The sequence below is a fragment of the Rhagoletis pomonella genome, unplaced genomic scaffold (genome assembly GCF_013731165.1).
Source record: "Rhagoletis pomonella isolate Grant_MI unplaced genomic scaffold, Rhpom_1.0 Rhpom_scaffold_00018, whole genome shotgun sequence".
Classification (NCBI taxonomy): Eukaryota; Metazoa; Arthropoda; class Insecta; order Diptera; family Tephritidae; genus Rhagoletis; species Rhagoletis pomonella.
The window spans coordinates 1,522,150-1,544,794 of record NW_023458572.1 but is presented as its reverse complement, the minus strand read 5'-3'; the positions used below and the strand labels follow the sequence as shown (position 1 = coordinate 1,544,794).

General features: G+C 39.8%; 1 protein-coding gene across 1 annotated transcript in view; it reads left to right on the top strand.

Annotated features, from left to right (window-relative positions):
• Window positions 1–307: 307 nt before the first annotated feature.
• LOC118749536 (CHRNA7-FAM7A fusion protein-like) overlaps window positions 308–22,645 on the top strand; it is an 86,103-nt gene continuing 63,765 nt past the window's right edge. The window contains exon 1 of the mRNA XM_036484340.1: window positions 308–451. Within this exon, the coding sequence (XP_036340233.1) occupies window positions 447–451 (5 nt within the window). The 5' untranslated portion in view covers window positions 308–446. The remainder of the gene's footprint in view (window positions 452–22,645) is intronic.

Genomic DNA, 22,645 nt, shown 5'->3' with positions numbered 1-22,645 from the left:
TGGTGTCTCAGAGAAAACACGCGCCACAGCTGGCTGCTTACAGCGCGCGTTATTTGTTGCTATTGTTGACGTAAGGTATATCCGGTAGCATTACATTACGATGTTACACGTTCGCAGCGCTCAAAACAAACACTCAACCAAAACGCAATCTAAACAATTACTTTAATAAAATCTGCGCTACATTTCAGTCATTTTGAATTTTTTTTTTTTGTATTTTATATTTTTACCCTGCGAAAGCCCAAAGCTTTGAACCTTTCGGAATTTTACTACTTTTAACTTTTTTCTTCTTCTTTTTTCTTCTTTTTTTACAGTTTGTACAGCCGGCCCGCATGAGAAACGCCTGCTGCACGCCCTACTTGACAACTACAACAGTCTGGAGCGACCCGTTGTGAACGAATCCGATCCACTGCAGTTGAGCTTCGGTTTGACGCTTATGCAAATCATCGATGTGGTGAGTTTTGTTTGTCTTTCTTTTTACACATTAGCGTACTTTAGCGTGTGTGTGTGTGTGTGTGTGTATTTATTCTAAGCCCATTTGCACACTTAATCAAACTCAAAAAAAAAAAATTGTCTCGTAAAAATGGGAAAATTCACTTTAATACGCCCTTAGGTGTACGCCGGTAAGCCCATTAAATTAGCAAACAAAAGGCAATCACGCCGGTGTGAAGCATAAAACAGCTACTTATCTTTCAATTACGGGATGGTTACGCAACGAGAGACTTGATGTTGACGGTATGCACTCAACTTGCCTCTATGGGAAGCGTGCCAATATGTAGCTCACCTTAAATTTGCACTATAAGCCACTAAAAAAGGAAGCACCGCATTTTTAGGCCGCATTGCACACAACGTTCGGGCAAAACGAATTTAATTAGGAAGTGTCAAACTATATAAAGTTTATTCACGAGTATACATCGATATTAGGGTGGCGCTTCAAATATCAGAAAATTTCAAAATTAAAGAAAAAAATGTTTAAGGGTCGCTGCAGGGTTTTGAAAAAATTTAAATTTTTCTGAATCACAAAAATTTGGCAAAATTTTTACTTTGAGCAGATATAACTCTGCAGTTATAATATATATTATATTAGGCTTCAAGTCAAAATTTTGTACCATTTTTTCGATCTAAAAAAAAATTAAATTCTTTTGAACTTTGGCATCGACCCCTTAAAATTGATTTAAAATTTTGAAATTTTCGTGGATGTCCATATTTTATACCTAGAACAAAATAAAAGGTTGACCCCTACAAAATTTAGATGTTGAGCAGAGTGCTGATTTGATTTTTGTTTCTCTAATTATTTGGTCTCTAAACTGTCAAATATTGTTAGTTTTTTTTTTTTACAAAAATTCTTAATTGGCAAACTATATTTGCATGTGCAGCTTCAAAAAAGCGATTAAAACCCAGCCTTTGGAATATTTGATTAAATCAGAAGCATAAACGCTGATTATTGGGCCCTGCAAGTGATGTATTGATGCTTCTGGGATGGAACAAATTTAGAAAAGGAAAGAAAATCGCACCATTTTTTTTTTTTTTGTATTTAAATTTAATATATATATTTTTTTTTTAATATTTCAAATCGTATACTATGACATCTAAAAAAAGTAGAATATTCTTTTGACACTTTATATACGAGAAGCAACAACAAATTACTTGTAAATATTGTTTTTGAACTAATGCTACTACCTTGGCTCCTATATTTATTTCTTCAAAAAAAAAATTTACAGCAAAAAACTCAGCATCGAACCAAAATTATTTTGTTTATTGTAGTCGTTGAATGCATAGATCTTGAACAAAGTTGGCCATTTCATAGGCTCAAGTTTTTAGCGTTTTCTATATATCTGAAAAGTAATTTTGGAAAACACTGCCTTAGAAGAAAATAATATTTTTTAAAAATATCGATGCTAAAATTATTACATACTCCATGTTATAAGAGTATCATTCATATATTCTGCTCTTCAATGTACATATGTGTGTTTCGCGATGTTTTTATATGAAAAAAATAGCTATACCGTTAACAAAAAAAAAAATGCCAAAACTAAACGCCTTCTTCCAAAGAAAGACAATTCGAAAAATTATATATGCCGATTTTTTTGCATAAGTCAATTCGTAAGATTTATCTACACTTAACGCAAATATGTTTTCTTCATCATTAAATTCTCTAACTAGAAAACTACCTTTGTACCTGTTTTTGTATTATTTGCGTTGGATCTATGCAATTCACGAGCAGTTATATTTAGAATTATAGTTCATACCTTCATATAAAGGAAAATAATTAAGAAACTAATCTTTTAAACATTTTTCCACACAAGGTTGTTCATAGAATGATGGTGATTCTCATATCAAACCTACACGTTTTATTTTTGCTCGGTGCTCCCTTAGGCCGCTAATTTTAATTTGGCGCACTTTTCATCCCAAGTAGATGCCTGTGATAACTACTTAAGTATGTAGGGGAAAGTCTGTGAAGAATTTCACGGCAGTCATTGATGTTTATCACACATTTTTACAGCAAACTCAACCGTAAATTTTCGCTTACATACACAGCTATTTACAAAGAAATGCTTAAACCCAAATAAATATAAGCAACATTTGTAGTACTTTCAAGTTACAAATTATAGCTTAAGTGCTGATATGGTACAACTACCCAACTACTAAACTTATCTGTCAGCATGATCACAACACGCACACATACATACATACATATGTAATTGTATAAATTTGTACTTACATTTCCACACCACCACACCACAGTGTCGATTGCTACTTGAACTGCTGAAAAGTAAAATAAAAATAGAAAAAAAAAATCCCACGTAATCGCACCTGCCATTTCGGCTCGCTGAATTCTGGTTCCTGCAAAATTTCCTTCTACGGATGCGCATTGAAATGTAAGCAGGTGAAAGATGAAAATAACGGAAATAATAAAGCTGAAATGCTTCCCAAACTTCCAGAAAAGAGATATTATGATAACGAGGCAGTGAAAGGGGGAGGGTGCAAAAGAAAAGATAACACTGCGCAAGGAAAAAGTTCATCTGATATTAACCGGCACAGGGGAAAATTCTGTGTGCGGCAAATTGACAACAAATTTTCTGTATTTTTTTAGTGATTTTATTAGAAAATCTAATTACTCTTAACATCGATTCTCTAAAAATAAATTATAAAATAAAATAACTTAAATAAATATGTCAAACAGATTCTAAGTATGAACCTGGGAAAATACAGTTATTTTCACATTCTTCTCATACCAATTACTTGCTTGGTTGTTATTTGCTCTCGTACTTAGTAGCACCAACGCGTGAGTATGTAACTATTTATGTGTACCTACTATCACTATACAATATTAAAATCCTAACAATTTTAGCAAAAGTTTGCTGAAAGATTCTTGAGGTTATCAGCTATAAATGCAGCAGCATCAAATACTTCAGCAGCGTACGCTTCGTTCATATTTGCTGCTAAGAAAAATCTTAAAACTTTTCAAATCTTGCATCTAAGTATTTTACAAGCAAAAATAAATGCTTTGCCTATAAGAAGGAAAGCTTGTATACTTATAAACATAGGCGTTTCTCAGAGGCGATCATTTGAAATCTTAGTCAAATTTTGATGAACTCTAAACTCTTTTAGTTGAGTTGTAGGCAACGGCCTTAAAACATCGCAAACGCTAATAACACCGGCACACAAAAAAATTGGTGTTAGCTTTTTACCAGACCCATCTACCGACATTTATTTCGATCCACTGAATCCAAATCTGCGATCCGCTTGACTCGCACACCTCCTTAAATTTAAGTAAATTGCGAAAATTGCAAATTTTGTGTAATTTTTCGGTTTCTCGTAATTAACTCGAAATTTAGGAGGAATACGAGTCAAACGGGCCTCAGATTCGCAATTTTTACAACATTCCTACTAAGGTAAAGTGCTTCACTTTTCCCTGTTATATTTTCGAAATAAAGGGCTTGGGATTTGGACTAACTTTTACCTCACGTATTTGTCTAGTAGTATTGTCAGCTGTAGTAATTCCGCCTTCTCGGAGCTCCATGGCGGACCAATAAAGGGTGTTGGGTCTATAAATTCCTAAGCAGCCCCTTTTCTGGCGAGAATATCTGTCACTTCATTGTGCATGCCTCCACTATGTCCCGGTATCCAGATGAGGTAAACACGATTCCTGGATGACAAAAGTATTAAAAGCTGAATGTAACCCCACACCAGCTTTGCGGTGAACTCTTGCGCTTTAAGAGCGAGGAGGACCGCTTTGCTGTCCGAGTGTACATTTGTATGTAGATTCTTTGGCTGTTTGCCCCACTTTCTGACGAAAAAGTTACCTCGGCCTGCTGGTGAAAAGAAGTCTTTTGGGTTGGTCAGTCGTGTAGTCATGATACCTAATATGGCCGTCCTTCCGGGATATGTATATACGTATAGATCGTTCGTTGTCGCAGTTGGTTCTGTTGAGGAAAAAAGACCTCGAAATTCTGTGTGAAGTTAAATCTCGGAAGCCACCGGGCCACCAAGCTAATACGCAACTCGTTCGCCTTTGCTTTGAGCTTGTATGAGCTTATTGTCTCCTACATTGACCGCTGAGAAGCGCCTTACTGTAAACAGCAGAGCATCTCGTGTAGTACAAGCAGGTCTATAAACACCTCAAGAGCCGCGGTTGGTGTTGTTCTCATCGCGCCAGTGATGCTGATGTGAGCTAGTCTTTGTAATTTACTGAGGTTGGCCTGAGTGGACTTCACTTACGCCTTCTACCGCCAGACGGTCGCAGCATAAGTTGTAATGTAATTTAAGATGGCTTTATACGTACAGCTGGCCAATTTAACCCTTATGTCCTCGTTCCGTCCTATTAAATTCCATTGGGTTCAGATAGAAGCCGTGGTCTTTTGATAAGCATTAGCTAGATGCGTATTCCATGAGAGCTTGCCATCAAAGATAACTCCAAGCTCCTTGACCACTTTAGAGAAGTGTACCTTTTCCCCTCTTCATGAGTTCCAGGTGTGAAAATTTCTTTAGGAGATGTGCTGAGAAAATTTATTGATAGGCGCTGAGGCATATATAGCCCATCTTATCCTATCCTCGTCAAACTGACTTTTATCGGTTCTCCGATCCTCTGCGTAGGGTCATTTTATCCCAGCCTACTTGTGGATGGTTCGGGTTACTTGTAACCTTATCGTTGCCTTTATATTTCCCTTGTCCTTTCCCGATCTGTATCTATGTTTTTTAGCCAAAATTATAAAATTCCAATTATTTTTAAATTCTCCGTCCATCTTATTAAGTGTATCTTTCCTTTATATCTTTCTTTACTTTTACCTTTATCCGTATCTTTATATTTATCTATGTACATATATCTTTATCTTTATCTTTATTAACTTTTTTATTTGTATATTTTCCCTCTTTAATCCCTTCGAATTTTTTTTTTTGTGCTCGCCAGTGTGCAAACATTTGTAAGTACAGACATATATGTGTGTACGGTGAAAATTCTCAACCGCTTGAAGTGCACTGGCACACTCATGCAGCTACTCGAGCGAGTAAAAATTTTCTCACGCTTCCGCCATTATTATTATAGAAACTGCATCTGCTGCGGTTGCTTGCCAACAACGAATATGAAACTGAAGTAGTATCTACAGTGCAGCAGTGGAAACGGCCAATATAGTTCTGGAGTTGAAGAAGCTGCGCAGACACATACTCACACAAACCACATTGCTTTCCTTCTACTATTTTCGCCCAAGGCTCGAACTATCTGAACTTTTGAAAGCGGAAGAGAAAGGAAACTTACAGAATGAAGAAGCTAGCGGATCATCAGCGGAGGCAAGAGTACGTGTAGAGCTAACAGTACTATAAGAAGCTGACTAAATACACTTTACGCAACACACAGCTCAGCAGCAAATTGCTGCTGCAACAAGCGAACAAACACGAAAGCAGACAGACATGCTGCTGCCGGCAATAAGCTGCAACAGCCACCGCAATGCGAAGTGAATAGCGTGAAAAGCAAAAGTGTCACTTATCACGTGATTTATGCCTGTAATTTACTGTTAGCCTAAGTAGTTAAAGCCAAATGCATTTACACGCGCACAGCAACGGATGACTACGAAATCGAAGACGACAACACTGGCACCAGCAGTGAGTGTGTGGCTGTATCCGGTTACCCTCACAGTTGCAGAGGCAGTTGCCGATTCACTCATTGAAAGTTTTGTGGCTGCGAGTTTATGTTTGTGACAGGTTTTTACAGCTCGACTTAACGTGTATGTGCGTGCATGCGTTTGTGTGTGTGTGTCTCAGAGCCACCATAGTTCAGCAAGTTCAAGTGCAACGGAAATTTTATGCCACTGCCACTGTCACTAATGGTGCCGATTCACAGTTGGTCGCAAGCGGCGGGGGTCAGAGAGTAAACTGAAGAGTAAATAGCTGCTGTGGGCCAAAGCAAATAGGAAACGCCACAGATACATACATAACTAGAGGCGAGCTATGCAGTATTTTTAATAAATACTAAAAAATTGGCAGATTTATATAAAGTTGATGCGAAAAATGCCGAGTGGCAATTAAATTGCTGTCACAATTTTCATATCTGCAAGCTCTCAAGGGCTAGCAAAATTTACTGTTACAGTTCAGTGGGAAGTCCTTAGCCTACATTAATAACAACTCAAAGCACAACTTACAAAATTCCTCTCTAAATTTATTATGGTGTTTGGTTAGGTGCTTGATATTTAGGCAATGATTTTTTCGGAGAAGTGTGGTAATTTAAATTCGTTATTCTCAATCTAGAATCTTTGTAGATGTAGAATTGAAAAAAGTTCGAACTTCGCAGAATTATTGGAATATATGAAACTTTCCGAATTTGGTCACCAAAGGTCTGACTTTAACAAATACCCTGTATTCCAGAGTACGGAAATAGTATTACTTGTTGTTCATCGAATGATTGCATCTTGAGTAAGAGATTTAAAAATTTTCCCAAAGTGGCGAAATTAGCAGAACACTGGCAAACATAACCAGGTCGCAACCTTCTTTCGTAACTATTACAATAGACGGCTCCTGAGCGGAATATCGAAATTGAAAATGCTTAACATGGCTGCAAGGATACACAGCGAAAAAAGATATCTCTACGGTTTTTTGTTATGAAGATATTAATCTTGTTTCCAGAGGAAAAATCTTTTTAATAAAACCAAAAAGAAATCTTTTAGTTTTCATAAGGTTTTCCTCGATCCCATGGCTTTCTGAATGGCAGTTTACAGCCCTACCTACTCGGCTAGGTTGGTCGTCTTACCGACAGTAGTCTATTGATTAATATAAATTTATAAAGACATCACATAAAAGTAAAGAGGAAAGCCTTTCAATGAATTCAAGAATACATCAATGAATTCAAGAATACATCACTTACAATTAGGAAGTAATTTTCAATGAAATACGTATAAACACTATTGCATAGGTTTTTTAAATATTTCCAGTAAGCACTAACAGCGAGAGCGTAAACACAAAAGTGAGATAAAAAATATAAATATGTATATACATACTTATATAAAATGAAATAAAAAAATTAAAAAAAAATTGGGAAAAATATAAAATATAAAAAAATAACAAACAAGATCCGTTCCACAGGATCTGAAGCCACGACCAACAAGTTGGCAGTCGAACTCGCATCTGCATCCGTTAGGCTATAACATCTGTTGAAACAAAAAATCGAAAAAATACAATCTTCAATTCATTGTCTATTTTATTATAAATAAAATGAAGAAGAATTTACACAAAAATTTAGAAGAAATCTCTATGGAATTTTCTTCATTTTTTTCGTCTGTTTTACCCCTTAGGCTAGAAACTTTTATTAGAGGCAATATTTTTGTTTTTATGTTTCAAATTTTCCTCTGTGTACGAGCCGAAGAAGACTAGATGGCTTGTCAAACAAAATGACCCGATTCTAATGTCCGTGTACATTAGGGTGCATCACCGTAAAAAGAAACACAGTACTGTATTCCCATCAGCATAATAAAATTCATTATATTTTAAGACTTCCGCCAAAATATTTCGGAAAAATATTAAGATAACGTGAGGTAGACCGATTTGAAAATACTTAAAAAAAAACAATGTTGTTAAAAGTAAAATCTAAACCAAAGCATATAATAGAAGTGTTTAATTTTAAAAAGTCAGCAGATTTTATTATATGATATTTCCAAATCGGACCAGCCCAGGTAAATCTTAATATTTTTCGGAAATATTTTGGCGGAGATCTTAGAGTATATTAAACTTGGAGGAAGAACCACATGATTTTTTAGTGAGGCACCCTAATGTTCGTACATAATATATCCGAAATTACTGTCAACTTTTTTCATCATTCTTATCGCATACCAATGCAGGCCTTTGTCACCAACAAGTTTGTACAATTCAAGGCTCTATAACGAAGAAATGAGCGCATTCGAAATGCTTAAGCAGGAATCACACGATTTGTACATTTGTATCATGCCGAGTAAAGCGAGTTTTTGCATGCTGAAGGCTGGACACTCGCAAATTATATGTCCCAGGATTTCCTCGCGATAATTAAACTTCCCACATTTTTTGTCATCTATAAAATCTAATTCAAATGCGTGTACGCTTAGCAAATTCTATCAGGAGCCTTGAGTCTGTTCTTCTTGTTGATATTAGGAAATCACTATCGTGTGAATTACACATAATTCTTGCAAGCCTGCAATCCTGGGTTATTTTTCAAAGCCTCTCCGCTTGGCGGTAAAAGAGCATATATTGGGAGCTTTTGATTTCTCCAAGAATATTCGTCATTAATGAGGCATCTAAGAGGACGCCCTCCTTGGCTAGCTCCTCAGCTCTCTCACAACCCTGCGCAACCTCGTGTTCTGAGACCCGAACGCTATACTACTGTGACCGTACGTTCTGGATCCTTTCGGCTACCAAAGTAGATATTTTTCCTCCCTTATTGACGTCACAATCTTGAGAATTATATCTACTGCTGCTAGAGAAACACTACAAGCTGGACTTTATATTGATGGAGAGCTCATGAAAAAAGTCACTTTAATCCTTCCATATCCATAGCTGCGTTCTATTCATTAAAAGATTGAATGCTCCCTCGCTCCTATATACCTCGTGAGAAAAAGAGCTGGCTTTAGCAACTTCAAAGACGCTGTGACTCCTGTGATCAGAAGCGAAACTCTCAAAAATTTTAGAATTTCCAGACGCTGAGCTGTTTAATAACTCGGTTACCCACGTCGAAATTTTTGATTTCTCCCGTAACTTTGAATTTTTTTTTATTCCAACAAGTCAACTTAAATAGACTCCCTCTAGCGCAGATAGAAAAAGCTGCTCATTATTGGCCGCCAAACCTTGATCTGACCTTAGCATTCCATGACCCCAATGCTGTTATTCTTACTTTTACGTTCTTTTCTCTTCTTTTGTAGCCTTCTCAATCCAATTAGCAATCAAAAGTGCTGCAAATAAAGCTCACACAAATTACAATTTATTCAACTAACCAACAACAAAAATCTGAAAATTTATTCCTTACCACAACATTAACAGCTAAATAAAATAGCGATTTCTTCCAATTAAATGCACACTGAGCCACATAAAATTGTAATTGGGGGGAGAAAATAGAGAAAATCGAAATTGTAATAAAATGAAAAATCAAAATGAAAAATAAGAGAAACACAAAAAAGTTAACAAAACGACCTTGTCAGTGCAGCCATGGAAAAGCCAAGCAGAAGCGGAAGCTTCACACCGCAGACGCGGCGCTGCCTCTCGAAGTTCGCGTAATTATTTATGAACTAAAAATTGTGGCAGATAATCCGGGCTGAGCAAATAATCTCAAAGCTATAGCACAGCCGCAGCTATAATAAGTGAATGCTTTCATTAGCCAAGCCAAGCTATGGCACTGCGCCTGTTGTATTAAATACTATGTCTGTGCGTTCGCCGCGTTTATCTTCTAATGTTGCTTTTTATTTCCTTTCCTTTCATTTGTATGTTTTCGTTGCTTTGTGGCTTTGCTGCTGCGAATTGCAGTCAAACTAACGCACACACCCAACATAAACGCTCGTGGATATATGTATATATGTGTATGTATGCTGTTGTGTGCGTCATTGAATTACCACTTGAGTTGAGTAGCTGGCGCGACATTTACGAGTATAATTAGAAGGCAACATCATAACCAGTGTGACCGTTTTGATGAAGACGGATAAAAATTGATACATTTTTCGATGAATTTTCGGAGGAGACACTTCTTTTTGAATTTTGACACTTTTCCCATCGCGTAAAAAAATTCCCGTAGAAGTCGAAAACTTGCCAGAGATGTTTAAAATTTCTCCGCACATAGTGCTAAAAAGGTGGATGTATTTGCAGAGTTTCAAAACTACGTTGGCGTTAAAATTCATAAAATTTGTCGAACGTCAAACGTTCGTTCGTTATCGCTGAAGCAAGCTGTTAATCGTTTACTGTACCAGTGGAGCGCGTTGCAATTATTTTTCACATCTTGTTTCGAAGTCGGTGTGAACCAACTTCGTGCGAGCCGCACAGCTCTACTGCTGCAGATCGCCTTTTCTCAGATCTGAATTTCATCAAAACAAATAGAGCAAAACATATCGTATAGCTATATTTTCGAAATGCCTTAAAACTGATTAAACAATTCGAATGCTAAGTTCTATAAATACAGAAAGTATTTAAACTAAAAAGAAGTTTAAACATAAGACAGTTTTGCTGTTTATATTATACTATTTAATACCCAGTTGAACTTACATGTAGTAAGACATTTTCTTCATTATTATTATACTAGTATCAAATAAAACGTGTACCTTTTTTGCAATCAATAACTGTTAAATTGTTTTGGAAAATGGTTTTTCATAAAAATTATTTGGTTTATTCCATATTGACACTTTGATACTTAAAGTAAAAAACGCGATAAATATTGATACATTTTAAGTCTCTTCTCTGCTACAATTTTTCCAAAACTCGCAGACACACTGATCACAACGCTACTACTGCGAGATACGCGCTTGTCTCAACTAAAGAAAGCAAGGCAACAGTTGCTTTAGTGGCAACTACTACCACTTAGTCAACCGCAAGCCACCGACATGACACACGCCAGCAGATATGCTCAGCGACAGTCAGGAAATATGTATAAGGAGGCATTAGTTAAGTGCAGGCTAGGACCTACATGTATGCGATTACACTTAAGCATACGTTTACACTTAGACTTTTGCAACATTTATTATTTCATTCAAAAACACGCTTTCGTACAAACGAATACATAAAATAAATATATGTAGTTTATACAGTCACTCACAGAAGTATTCGTAATTAAGTTTTTTCACAATATTCAAAATTTTATAGATTATACATCTTTCCGTAAAATTTTATTTTAAATAAAGCTCATTCAGTCACAAAAACCAAATAAATCAATCTTGCAAACTTTGTACTAAATTCATAAAAATTAAACAGTCTTTAAAAAATGTTCAGCAAAATTTCAAAATTTGTAGCCCATGCAAATTTAGTGCAAGTTTCAAGTAGCTAAAAATTGGCGTTGATTTTTTTTATTTTTTTTAGGATGTAGCGCATTTTTTCATATAAAAATAGATTTTATTCAAGCGTTATATGGACGAAAATGCGAAACACCCTCTACAAAAAAAAATCTAAAATATCAACGACAATTTTTAGGTGCTTAAAAATTAAATTTTTTTAAATCAAAAAAATTCGACAACATTTTTAAATATCCATTATTTAAACTTATTCATTTAAATTCATAAACTCTATTTCAAAATTTGGTCGAATTTTTTCGATTTAAAAAATCAAATTTTTTCGACCCCTAAAATATTTTTTCTATTTTTCGTGTATGGCTTTGTTTAACAGTAGAACAAAATCAAGGGTTAGCCCACGATGTTTACATTTTTAATGACCACCCTAATGTGCATACTTACATACAATACCTCGTTGGCTGTTTTAATTTCTTGTTCATGTTTTATGCGGTTTCTTGCCATTAACTAGTATTTCACGCTGCATCCCCACAAGTTGTTCGTCCTTGCCGACATACATAGCTACATACAAACATACATGCATGCACGCGCACATACACATATCCACTCATTTTCAAATTTAATGGCTGTTAGCCGAGCTAATTTCGAAATTAAAGTCATTTCAAACACATTTGCCATTTCGTTTGTACTTACACAGGTAGGCACTCGTCGCCGCTGGGGCCGTGCGGATAACGGCAATTTACCTGGTGCCTGAAAAGGTCGCTGATACTTGACTGAGCTAATTATGTTGTTTTTTTCGCTATCTCGCGTTTCTTTCACCATACCTTCATTCTTCATTTTCATTTAAAGTTTCTTTCATCTGTTTCCATTATTCTTTCGTCCTTTCCTCACTAGACCCCCCCCTCCGCTAAGCTCGTCGCAGTGCCATTGTTTTCACAACTATTGTCTGCTCTCGCTAATCTCCAAAGCGCGGCGCAGCTTTTATGACTACTTTCACTCACCGCCGCGCCGCTGCCATTCTTCGTCGAAATGTTATTGTCAAACTTACAACAATTGTACGTAGTTATTGTTTTATAGTTTAGCGCAGAAATGCTTTAAACGATTAATTTGCCATTTCGTTTTGCGGCGTCTTTCGTACTGCCCATAGAAATGGCACCTGAATATCAATTGTTTTAGCCAAAAAACAGAATATTTGCCTTTCATTAACGCCCTGCAATTTCGATTCTTAAATTTATTCTACCGAAAATTTAATGAACTTGTAACACGTAATCTAGTGGCTGTGACTTTATTAATTTTTAGTCAGTTGTATTCTCATGAATATTTATGAGTTCGCCTTATGTGAAAGACTGATAAGGGACAAATGCCTCTAGGGTTTATGAAGGAACACTGATTGCTAGTGTGGCTTCTGAACTATGACACGATATGCTTGCTTAAATATTCAAATTATATTTACTATGCAAAATTTTAATCAAATTTATTCATCATACTCAAAATTTTGCTCCTCCTTTCCTTCCCCGCTTGGGCCTGTTATATCTCCGTTGAAATATCTTTGCTGTAAGGATATGTGGATATTTGTAGAAGTTTAGATAATCTTTGAGTGCGCTTTACCGTAGTCAAAAAATAAAATTGTTGGAATTTACCTGCTGACATCCCCCGAGTTATAGAAAATGGAAAATAAAGAGACCCATTTTTGAAATCGATGCCGCTGGGCCTTTGAAGTTTTCCATATATTTTATGTGGGGAATGTAAAGATTACTTCTACTTCGTCCGTTGGCACATGGCTCGTGAAATATGCGGATGTCATCGCAAACAGTGCCGAATTTTGTCAATCGTATACATATTGAATTTCGACAACTTCTTCACTACCACTATTGGTGTACCTGAAAGCACGCAGCATATATAGTCTTGGAACTGTGAGAGCGAATCCGCTTCCGAAAAGCAAACTTTCAACTGCCAAAAGTGAAGAGCTGAAAAAAGCAGCCTGAGGACATGCAACGGATTTCGTTGGATCAACCTACGGTATCAATATCACCACAGTTTTGTGGAAGTATACAAAGAATGTGAAACTTTGCTCGAAATATGTAGGCTTTAAGCCTTTTCGAAGAACTGATTGGCAATTTGCCTATCAACCGCCAATGATTGCACGGTATAATAGAAAAGAAAAGTCTTATATAAACATCGACAGCTCGCAAATTATACGTGAGTATAACGCACACATGGGCGGTGTCCATTTAATGGACTCATATATGGATCGCAACGTACTCCGAATCAAAACACAAGATATGGCAACAAGAATATTTTACTTCTATTTCTATTATATTTATCTTCTCGACATGACAATAACCAATATCGTCGTTTTGTATAGAAAACTAAACGCTGAAAAAAATTTATTCATTGATGAAAAAATAAAGTGAAAAAAACTCTTTTAGAGGCAAATTATTTTACATTAGAATTTACATTTCTGTAAATGAATTTAATATTTACTTTGAATAAAAATTAGTTTTTCGTGAGTGAATTGAAAAACTTATGTTTTAAATTTTTTCAGATAAGCCACTATAGCCGTCTACAGACGGTCTTCCACCTTTTTCACATGGCGGCTTCAGGAGACATTTTTTTAGCAAAAAAACTTCATGTTCGTATTTTTCACTCTTAAGTAATACCAGAACTAAAATTTTCATACCAAAATATCCAGTATTTAAATTTCAGTGATTTAAGGGTTAAGAACTGTGGACCAAAAAGATTTAGATTTAGGGTTTGCGAATATGAAAGCGATTTTTTTTAAAGAGCCTCGAGAGAATATTCGTAAGTGTTTACGTATATGTAAACGATGCGTAGAAAGTTCTCGCCTGTGCCCCAAGGGGATAACCAGATCCACGCACGAATTCTCTTGACGACGAATTTAGCTGGAAACAGCTTTAGTGTTAGACCGAAAAACCCTTCGTAGATTTAAGCAAGTACATTCCAGCAAGTAAGTCAAAATAGGCATTGTTCGCACATTCGATGGCTCTAAAGCCTTAAAAAATTTGGATAAATTAAACATCCGGTGCGTACCAGGTGGATTATCGTGACTCAATAATTTGTTATCGATCTTCCACATATAGTCCAGCCGATGATTTTGTATTTATGTCAAAAAAGGCAAGCTGCAAGCGTCTTTGGAGGATTGGTCGCTTGTTTCCGCTTTCAAACAATGCTTTCGTGCTCATCAACCACCTTCCTGTAGTACTCTGCACCACCTACGCCAATTGAACGCCTTGGAACCTGACTGTTGGATATTTTGTCCAACACGTATACTATTATCATACGTTACGCCTGCTCCTGTCCGAGAAAAAAGGCGCATAAAAAAACTTCAGCGAAGAAAGACTCTTAACATAGTTGACGGCGAAGAAAGACGCGTTAAAATATTTGACGGCGAAGAAGGACGCGTAAAATTATTTTTGCGGTCAACTGTGTTTGCGGTTGTAATAGTATGTACATTTCGTAAAGAGTTTTTGGCGAATAATGCTGAAGTGACAGTCCTTGGCCAAGTATAAATCTATGATAACGCGTCTTTCTTCGCCGATATTTTTATTAAGCGCCTTTATTCGTACAATTTTTTTATGCGTATTTTTTCGCCGACGAAACACTAGCGCGCCTATATTCGTCGTTATTGTTGTTAGAAGCAAAAGAAGATGTACATATGTATGTATATTGGTTATGAGATAAACTAGATACATATGTATCGTAGGTTTCACTGCTCCAGTGTGGCCCAGGTGCACTTACTTTTTTTTGTTTTGGCCTAAGTTAGTGCTGCTGCTTACATATTTTATATGGTTTTCTAGCTCCCGCAGTTGGAAAGTACTTATATATATGAAGCTTTCATCTTACTCTTTCCTCACTGCCTTGTAATTAGGGAGATTATCATTTAAGAGCTTTCGTCACTGCACTGAAGGAGTCAGAAGAATGACTGGGCCGAATTTTATGTAACTATTTTTTAATGGCATACTATAAGTTAACTTCAAAATCTACCGAGTTGAGAGTTGTTCATTTAAAAGCCAAGCAATGGTGCAAAGCTACAAGGAAAATAAATATTAGTAATACGAGATAGAGAGTTAAATCCCTGTTCGATTTGCAATTTCTGTCATTTTCACTATAAAATCGCTGCGACAAGTACAGCAGTTTCAACACGCATGCATTTGCATGTAAGTACATATATATTGCATTTCGCCTTTATTTCAAACTCAACAGCATATCAGCTTATTTTGGTCGGTAAATAAATACGGCGGCGGCGCCCATTTTTCAAGCGGCAATAGCACAAAAATCTACTAATTTTCAATGCTGCAGTAAGTTTGTAAGTCAAATTAAAGCGATAAGTTCAAAAGCTAAGCTTAAAATAATTTCTCTCTGGCAAATGAATGCATTTTTATTGATAGCAATAATCTAAAAGCTAAGATTTGAAGTATTATTACCAATAAATCATATGTTAGGCGTTGTAGCGCCAGAAAACACTTAGCATTTTCATTACTTTCTTTACTCAGAGGACACATCACGTAGTTTTCCGATATTTTATTACTTCAGCACTCTAGCGTACATATATATATTTCCACCTCTCTTCGCTTCTTCGCAGGCATGCGATAATGTATCAATTCTCTACGTGCTCGCGGTCTGCTTGGTCGTCATGACGTATGAGTAACATTTAGTAATGGCTAGCCAGCGCTGCTGGTACGTATTACAACTAAACTTATGCCGGCTGGCGCTTATTGATGTCACAACTAATTGACCAGACCAAATGTGCGCATCTACGTGATTTCTTGTTATTGTTATGATGCTTGAGGCCATTTGTATTTGCATTGCAGTCAGATGTGAGGCTGAGAATTAGGTCTTTTTTAGTTGCGCATACATTCATACATATGTCAGCACATATTGTATGGAGCTCTCAGCAACTCAGCGAAAAAATAGAAATACTGAAAGATTGTTTATTGCACTTTTGGGGCCAAGTGCTCAAAGATAATGTCTTCACACACAAGCAATGTGCACATGTGCACGAAAATGTTGACTTCAACAATTAATTTTTACTTATTTATATGCCGAGGCTGCTGACAAGGCCTGTTTTTAGATTTTAAAACCGAACCGACATTGGAAAAATTTTTCACATCACTTTTTAGAAGAGAATTTTAGAAAATTTTGGATTTAAACTTTTTGACCTTCCTTATTTTGTAAAAGAAAAAAAGTATACCTGTTACGGATTCAGTGATGGATCCCACGCCCAAATTCTCAAAACGCTTTTATTTGACTGTCGTTTGAAATATCTGTGAATTTATTTTAATTGTTCAATAAATGATAATTACATTTATTTTATATAGCACTTACTTTAGTACAAAAAGGGATCAATCCTGATTTAAATTTTCAATTTGTGTGTGCACACGTGCAAAAAAGAGATCAAAAAGGCAGAATGTCAAAACAATCGCAGAAACGTCCCCCATAAATTCCTTTCGATTTACTAGGGCGTTGCCGTATCTTTTCTAACACTCCCCCCTGGTATATCCTTCGGATCTACCCCATTTTCCGGTATACTCACGGAAAGTACGGCAAGTCTCGTGGCCGGTCGCTCGTATATACCAGCGCTAGTCTTCACCAAAGCGCTCCTCACCTGTTGGTCAGAGCCTACTCTAACAGAGATCACTCGACCTTTGGGCCAGCAGCTTCTCGGACCGTTCGGGTCCACTAGGTAGACGACGTCCCCTTCTTCAATTGGCTTTACCTTTTCGAACCACTTTGTTCGCCGAGTTATTACGGGTAGATATTCGCGCACCCAACGTCTCCAGAATGCATCCGCCAGTTGCTGAGCACATCTCCAACCTCTTCGCAATTGAACTGCTTCATCAACAAACTCTATCAAGGGCTTCATACCGCTGGAGCTGCCAATCAAGAAGTGATTTGGTGTGAGAGCCTCGTCTTCATAGTGATGCAGCGGTATGTAGGTGAGTGGTCGGGAGTTGACGATGGATTCGACTTCCATTAAGGCTCCTCGCAATAGCTCGTCAGACGGTCGTTGCGATTGTAGTATCTTCGAAAGGACGTCTTTTACCGACCTAACTAGCCTTTCCCAGGCACCACCCATGTGTGGCGATGCTGGTGGTATGAACATCCACTTCATGGAAGAGCTTGTCCTTGTCCATTTCGTTAAAGGAAGCACTGAGTTCCCGCTGTCCAAAATTCACGTGGGACGCCGCGTCTGGCCATAAAACTCCGAATGGCCAGGATACACGAATCGGCAGATAATGAGTACGCTATCTCCAAGTGAACCGCTCTCGTTGTCAGGCAAGTAAAGAGCACGCCGTACCTCTTCTCCGTGCTCCTGCGTACGGACACCAACAATGGTCCAAAGTAGTCGACACCCACGTATGAAAACGGCCGGACAAAGGGAGTAACTCGGGCCGCGGGTAGGTTGCCCATCTTTGGTGGTCGTGGGGACGCGTTTTTGAGTCGACAGATCTGGCACTCCTGGCGAATCTTTTTGACCACGGCGCGTAGTCGGGGAATCCAGAACTTCTGGCGTATCTCGTTCACAACGGTCTCCGAGTTCCCGTGGCAATATCTGATATGGTAGTCTAAAACCAGCAGTCGAGTTATGTTGTGGCATCGTGGCAATATAACTTGGTCCTGACATCCGGGCAAATTGAATCTGCCACCGAGCCGTAGCAATGATCCCTCATCCAGGTATGGTGAAAGCTTGTAGATAGAACTTGATCGGTTTAGTGGTTTCCCGTTCACAAGCAGAGCAATTTCGTCAGCGAATGCCTCGTATTGGGCTTCTTTCCAAAGTATCTTTTCGGCACTATTGAGGTCTTCTTGTTCCACCCGGTGACAGGGTGTTCGTATACCTTTGCTGTACATCTTCCACCTGCGGAGACTCAGTACAACAGTCGCAATTGTTCGCAGGAGACGAGTCCACCGCGAAAAGCGTTCATGCGTTACCAAGGTCTTTCGCTCTTGCTGCTCCGTACCATGATAACCTACGAAATTGGCCCTCAGCTCCTCTCTAGTGGGTTCGAGGCCTTCAGCGTCGACAGGCCAGAATTTAGGGTCAAGAACTAGGAACTGTGGTCCATTAAACCATCGGTTTTGACTCGACATGCTAGGCGTGGTTTGCCACTTTGTGGCGTCGTCGGCAACGTTTTCCGCTGAAGGAACCCATCTCCAGTCTGACATCTCCGTTAGTTCCAAGATTTCGCTCACCCTAAATGCCACGAATGGTGAATAGCGACGGTGGTCAGCGCGAATCCACGCCAGCACAGTGCGGGAGTCGGTCCAATACGTTTGTCGTCGAATGTTTAGCGTATGCGAAGAGCGTGCCCCTGCAGCCAGTCTAGCTCCTAGGACAGCAGCCTGCAGCTCGAGCCGTGGAACCGAGAGCATCTTCAACGGTGCTACTTTCGCTTTACTTCCTACCAGCCTGCAATTGATGACACTTCCAATGGCGTGACGTAGGTAGCATGTGGCCGCGTAGGCATTTTCGCTGGCGTCAACAAAGACGTGCATTTCCAGCTCGGACTCGTGGCTCAGATCTGTGAAATAGCATCGTGGTATCCTTACGGTCTCCACCTCAGGAAGTAGGCGAACCCATCTCTGCCAGTCGGAGTAATAGTCATCGCGAATGTTGTCGTCCCAGCCACAACCTGAGCGCCAAATCTTCTGGAATAATATCTTGGCGTATACGATGTAAAAACTAAGTAGCCCTAAAGGGTCGAATATACTCATGATAATACTCAATACTTCTCTCTTGGTAGGGCAACGGTGATTGCGCAGAAGATCCCCATGCTTGTGATGCGGAGACACACGAAATGTAAAACAATCCTCTCTGGTGAGCCACCAAAGGCCCAGAACCTTCTCAGCTGGTATCTCTGGATCAGGACTCAAGCTCATTTCGGGTTTACTGGCACCAACGTGCAGTGCTTGTAGGACCGACTCGGAGTTCGACCGCCAGTTTCTGATATGGAAACCACCTTCCCCATGAATGAACTTGACATCTCTGGCAAGCTTGACAGCCTCACCTACTGTGTCCACGCTATCAAGCATATCATCAACATAATGGTTGTCGACGATACACTCGACGGCTCTCGGAAAGCGGTTCCGGAACTCCTCTGCATTCAGATTTTTTATGTACTGAGCACTGCTAGGTGAGCAGGTGGCCCCGAAAGTCATAACTGTCATCGTGAAAACTGACGGTTCAGTGGCGCCGGGTGCAAACCACACAAAACGCTGATAGTTTTGATCCTCACGTCTGATGCGGACTTGGTGGAACATTTCTTCTATGTCTCCACTCAAGGCTATTGCTCGTTGTCGGAATCTTCTTAGGACAGATAGTAGACAGGTCAATTGGTCCGGTCCTTTCAAGAGCATCGAATTTAGAGATACCCCCCTGGTTTTGGCGGCAGCGTCCCAGACGATGCGAAGCTTTTGTGGCTTGTTCGGATTACGTACGGGGAATATGGGCAGGTACCAACACCCCTTTTCTAACAGCGAATCGGCTGGCAGTTCCTTAGCATATCCTTTAGCCACATAATATGCGATTTTGGATGACAGAATCTCGGCGAGTTCTGGATCACGCGTAAGCTTTCTCTGGAGACACTGCGCTCTCCGCAAGGCTAACGGTAGGCTGTCAGGAAGCGTGTGGTTAGCATATTTCCAGATTAATCCGGTTTCGAAGCGACCATCAACACGCCGGGTAGTAGACTTGAGCTGCTCAACCGCGTGATTTTCTTCCTTGGATATCAGATCGCCAGCCTTTCCAACGACTTCCAGATTATCCAAAAGAACGTACTCCTTAATGGTTTGTAGTAACTCGGCGTTTGCTGCGGTATCACAGTCGCAAACGTGAAATGCATGGTAGCCGGAATTTCGTCGTTGCGCTGCCAGGACACCCTTTACTGTCCACCCCAGGCGTGTCTTTTCTGCTACCGGTTCATTGTCAGACCCTTCGCGTGATCGAAGACTTAGGCCCAGGCGACTGTTGTTCAGACCTATTAATAGCTTCGGCACGGCGTCGACGTAGGAGGACAACGGAAGGCCTCGCAGGTGTGCGTACTTGGTTTGAAGCTTACTGGCATCGATAGACTGCATTGGAAGCTCAAGTTTTTTTACTGTATGCACGTTCGTTAACGTGAAACGTCTTTTGTCGTTGAACCCAGATATATTCAACTCGAGCACCTGGGAGTCGTCTTCATAACGGTGGGTGTTCGCTGTCCACTTCAGGCACAAAGGCTGTGCTGTGCCCGAAAGTCTCAATTGCTCTTGTAGTTCGGCGTCCATCAACGTAAATGACGAACCGTCATCGAAAAACGCGTATGTTTTAATCTTTATGTTCTTACCGTGAAGCGTTACCGGTAGCACCCGAAATAAAACTGATTCCATGTCGCAGCTATGAGTGTTTAGCGTGGAGTTAGCCAGTGGTGAGCTAACTGGATTGCTCCGCTGTTTGTGAAGTAAGGGATGGTGTATGGAAACGCAACCATCTATCCCGCATACGACATCAGAGGGGCATTGAAGACGAGGGTGTACCTTTAAGCAGCGACGGCACAAATTACTTAGACGCACTAAGTTCCACCGCTCCGCTCTATCCGCAGCCCTAAATTTGCTACAATTCTCCGTCGTACTACACTTTCCATGACATATGACGCACGGGCTGTGTTTCCCAGTTCTGACATCGCCAGCGTGAGCATTTAAGTATCCACGTTTGGTGGATGGTTTTGAAGTCACGGACGGCACCAATACACTATTCGCTCCTTGGGCGAGTTGAAATAGCCAGTCCGCGAAGTTTTCGAGATTGCAGGAAGTCAACTGCAACTTGTGCATACCCCAAAATGCGGCAAGAAGTCCGGGCAACATGTTCACTAGCTCTTGCTCCAGCTCGGGGTTGTTGAGATAGCACAGCATATTCGAAGCCTTCATTGTTGCGCAAACATTTTGTACCTCTAAGGCTAAGTCGACTAAAGCCTCAAGACGGTTCTCCTTTACGACTGGTATTTCCCGGATTCGTGTCACGAGTACAGCGATAATAAGCTCGGGGCGCCCAAACTTCATTCTTAGCGTGTCGATTATTTGCGATACGCATGAAGTATGTAAGAGTAAGTTCCTGACGGCATCCCGAGCGGCTCCCTCTAGAGCGTGTCGTAAACGTAAAAGGTTTTCACCCTCGGAGAACCCACATAGTTCGGTAGTTTGCTGGTAAGTGGCTAGGAACAAAGGCCAGTCCTCCGGTTTGCCGTTGAACTTAGGTAAGTCTTTACCAACACTAGTGCGCGCAGCAATCTGATTCTTGGTGAGACAGAGTGACGGCATCGGGACGTTTTCGCCAGTTGCCTTAGAATCCGTCGGTGATGACGAGCATTTGGGTACCAATTTAGGTATCCATGTTGCGCCGGTTGCAGGCACGGCCGTGTTGTGTACGCTTTGCTCCAGTATAGAAACCTTTTCCAGCAGGGACTGGATCTGGAGCTGGAAATTCCTGTCGTCGGGTGCTTCTTTTGGCTGACTGAGAGAAACCGAGGGACCGGCTGGTTGCGCGGCTGGAGTCTTGTGACCTTGGTGCGGTGTTTTCGGTGGCGCAGAGTTGGGCAAGGTAGGCACAGTTGCATTAAGCCACTTTTCCACCGCGGTTGAGTCCAACCCTTCGTCCAGATCGGAACATTCGTCTTCTGTTTCGAGGTTTTGTAAAAGTTTTCGGCGCCTTTCAATTAATGCTTCTCTTTTACGAAGAATTTGTAGCTCTTCTTCAAGAAGTGCGGCTTCGGCACGTTGTCGCCGCATCTTTGCTGACTTATCGCTGGCACTACTGCGTGGGGCACCTCGTACGTCGACTTCGGCGTCTACGACGTTTTGGGCATGCTCCCCACCATTACCTTGTGCATTTGGATTCTTAGCAAGTCCGTCGCATGTGCCCCCTTGGCCTTTCTCCTGCCCTGCCATAGTGTTGCGCGACGGAGTGCGGCACTCCGCACAGCGCCAGTCCACATTTTCGATCGAAGCTGTAACGCCAACGCACCGAAAATGGTACCATGTTTCGCACTCGTCACAGCAAACCATCTGTGAATCATCAGCTTTGCTGCAGATCTTACAGCTATAACCTTCGGTAGTCTTAGCCTTTAGCATTTTGCGAATTAATGCAAGCACGTTAAAATATTTCAAAATTGTTACGGATTCAGTGATGGATCCCACGCCCAAATTCTCAAAACGCT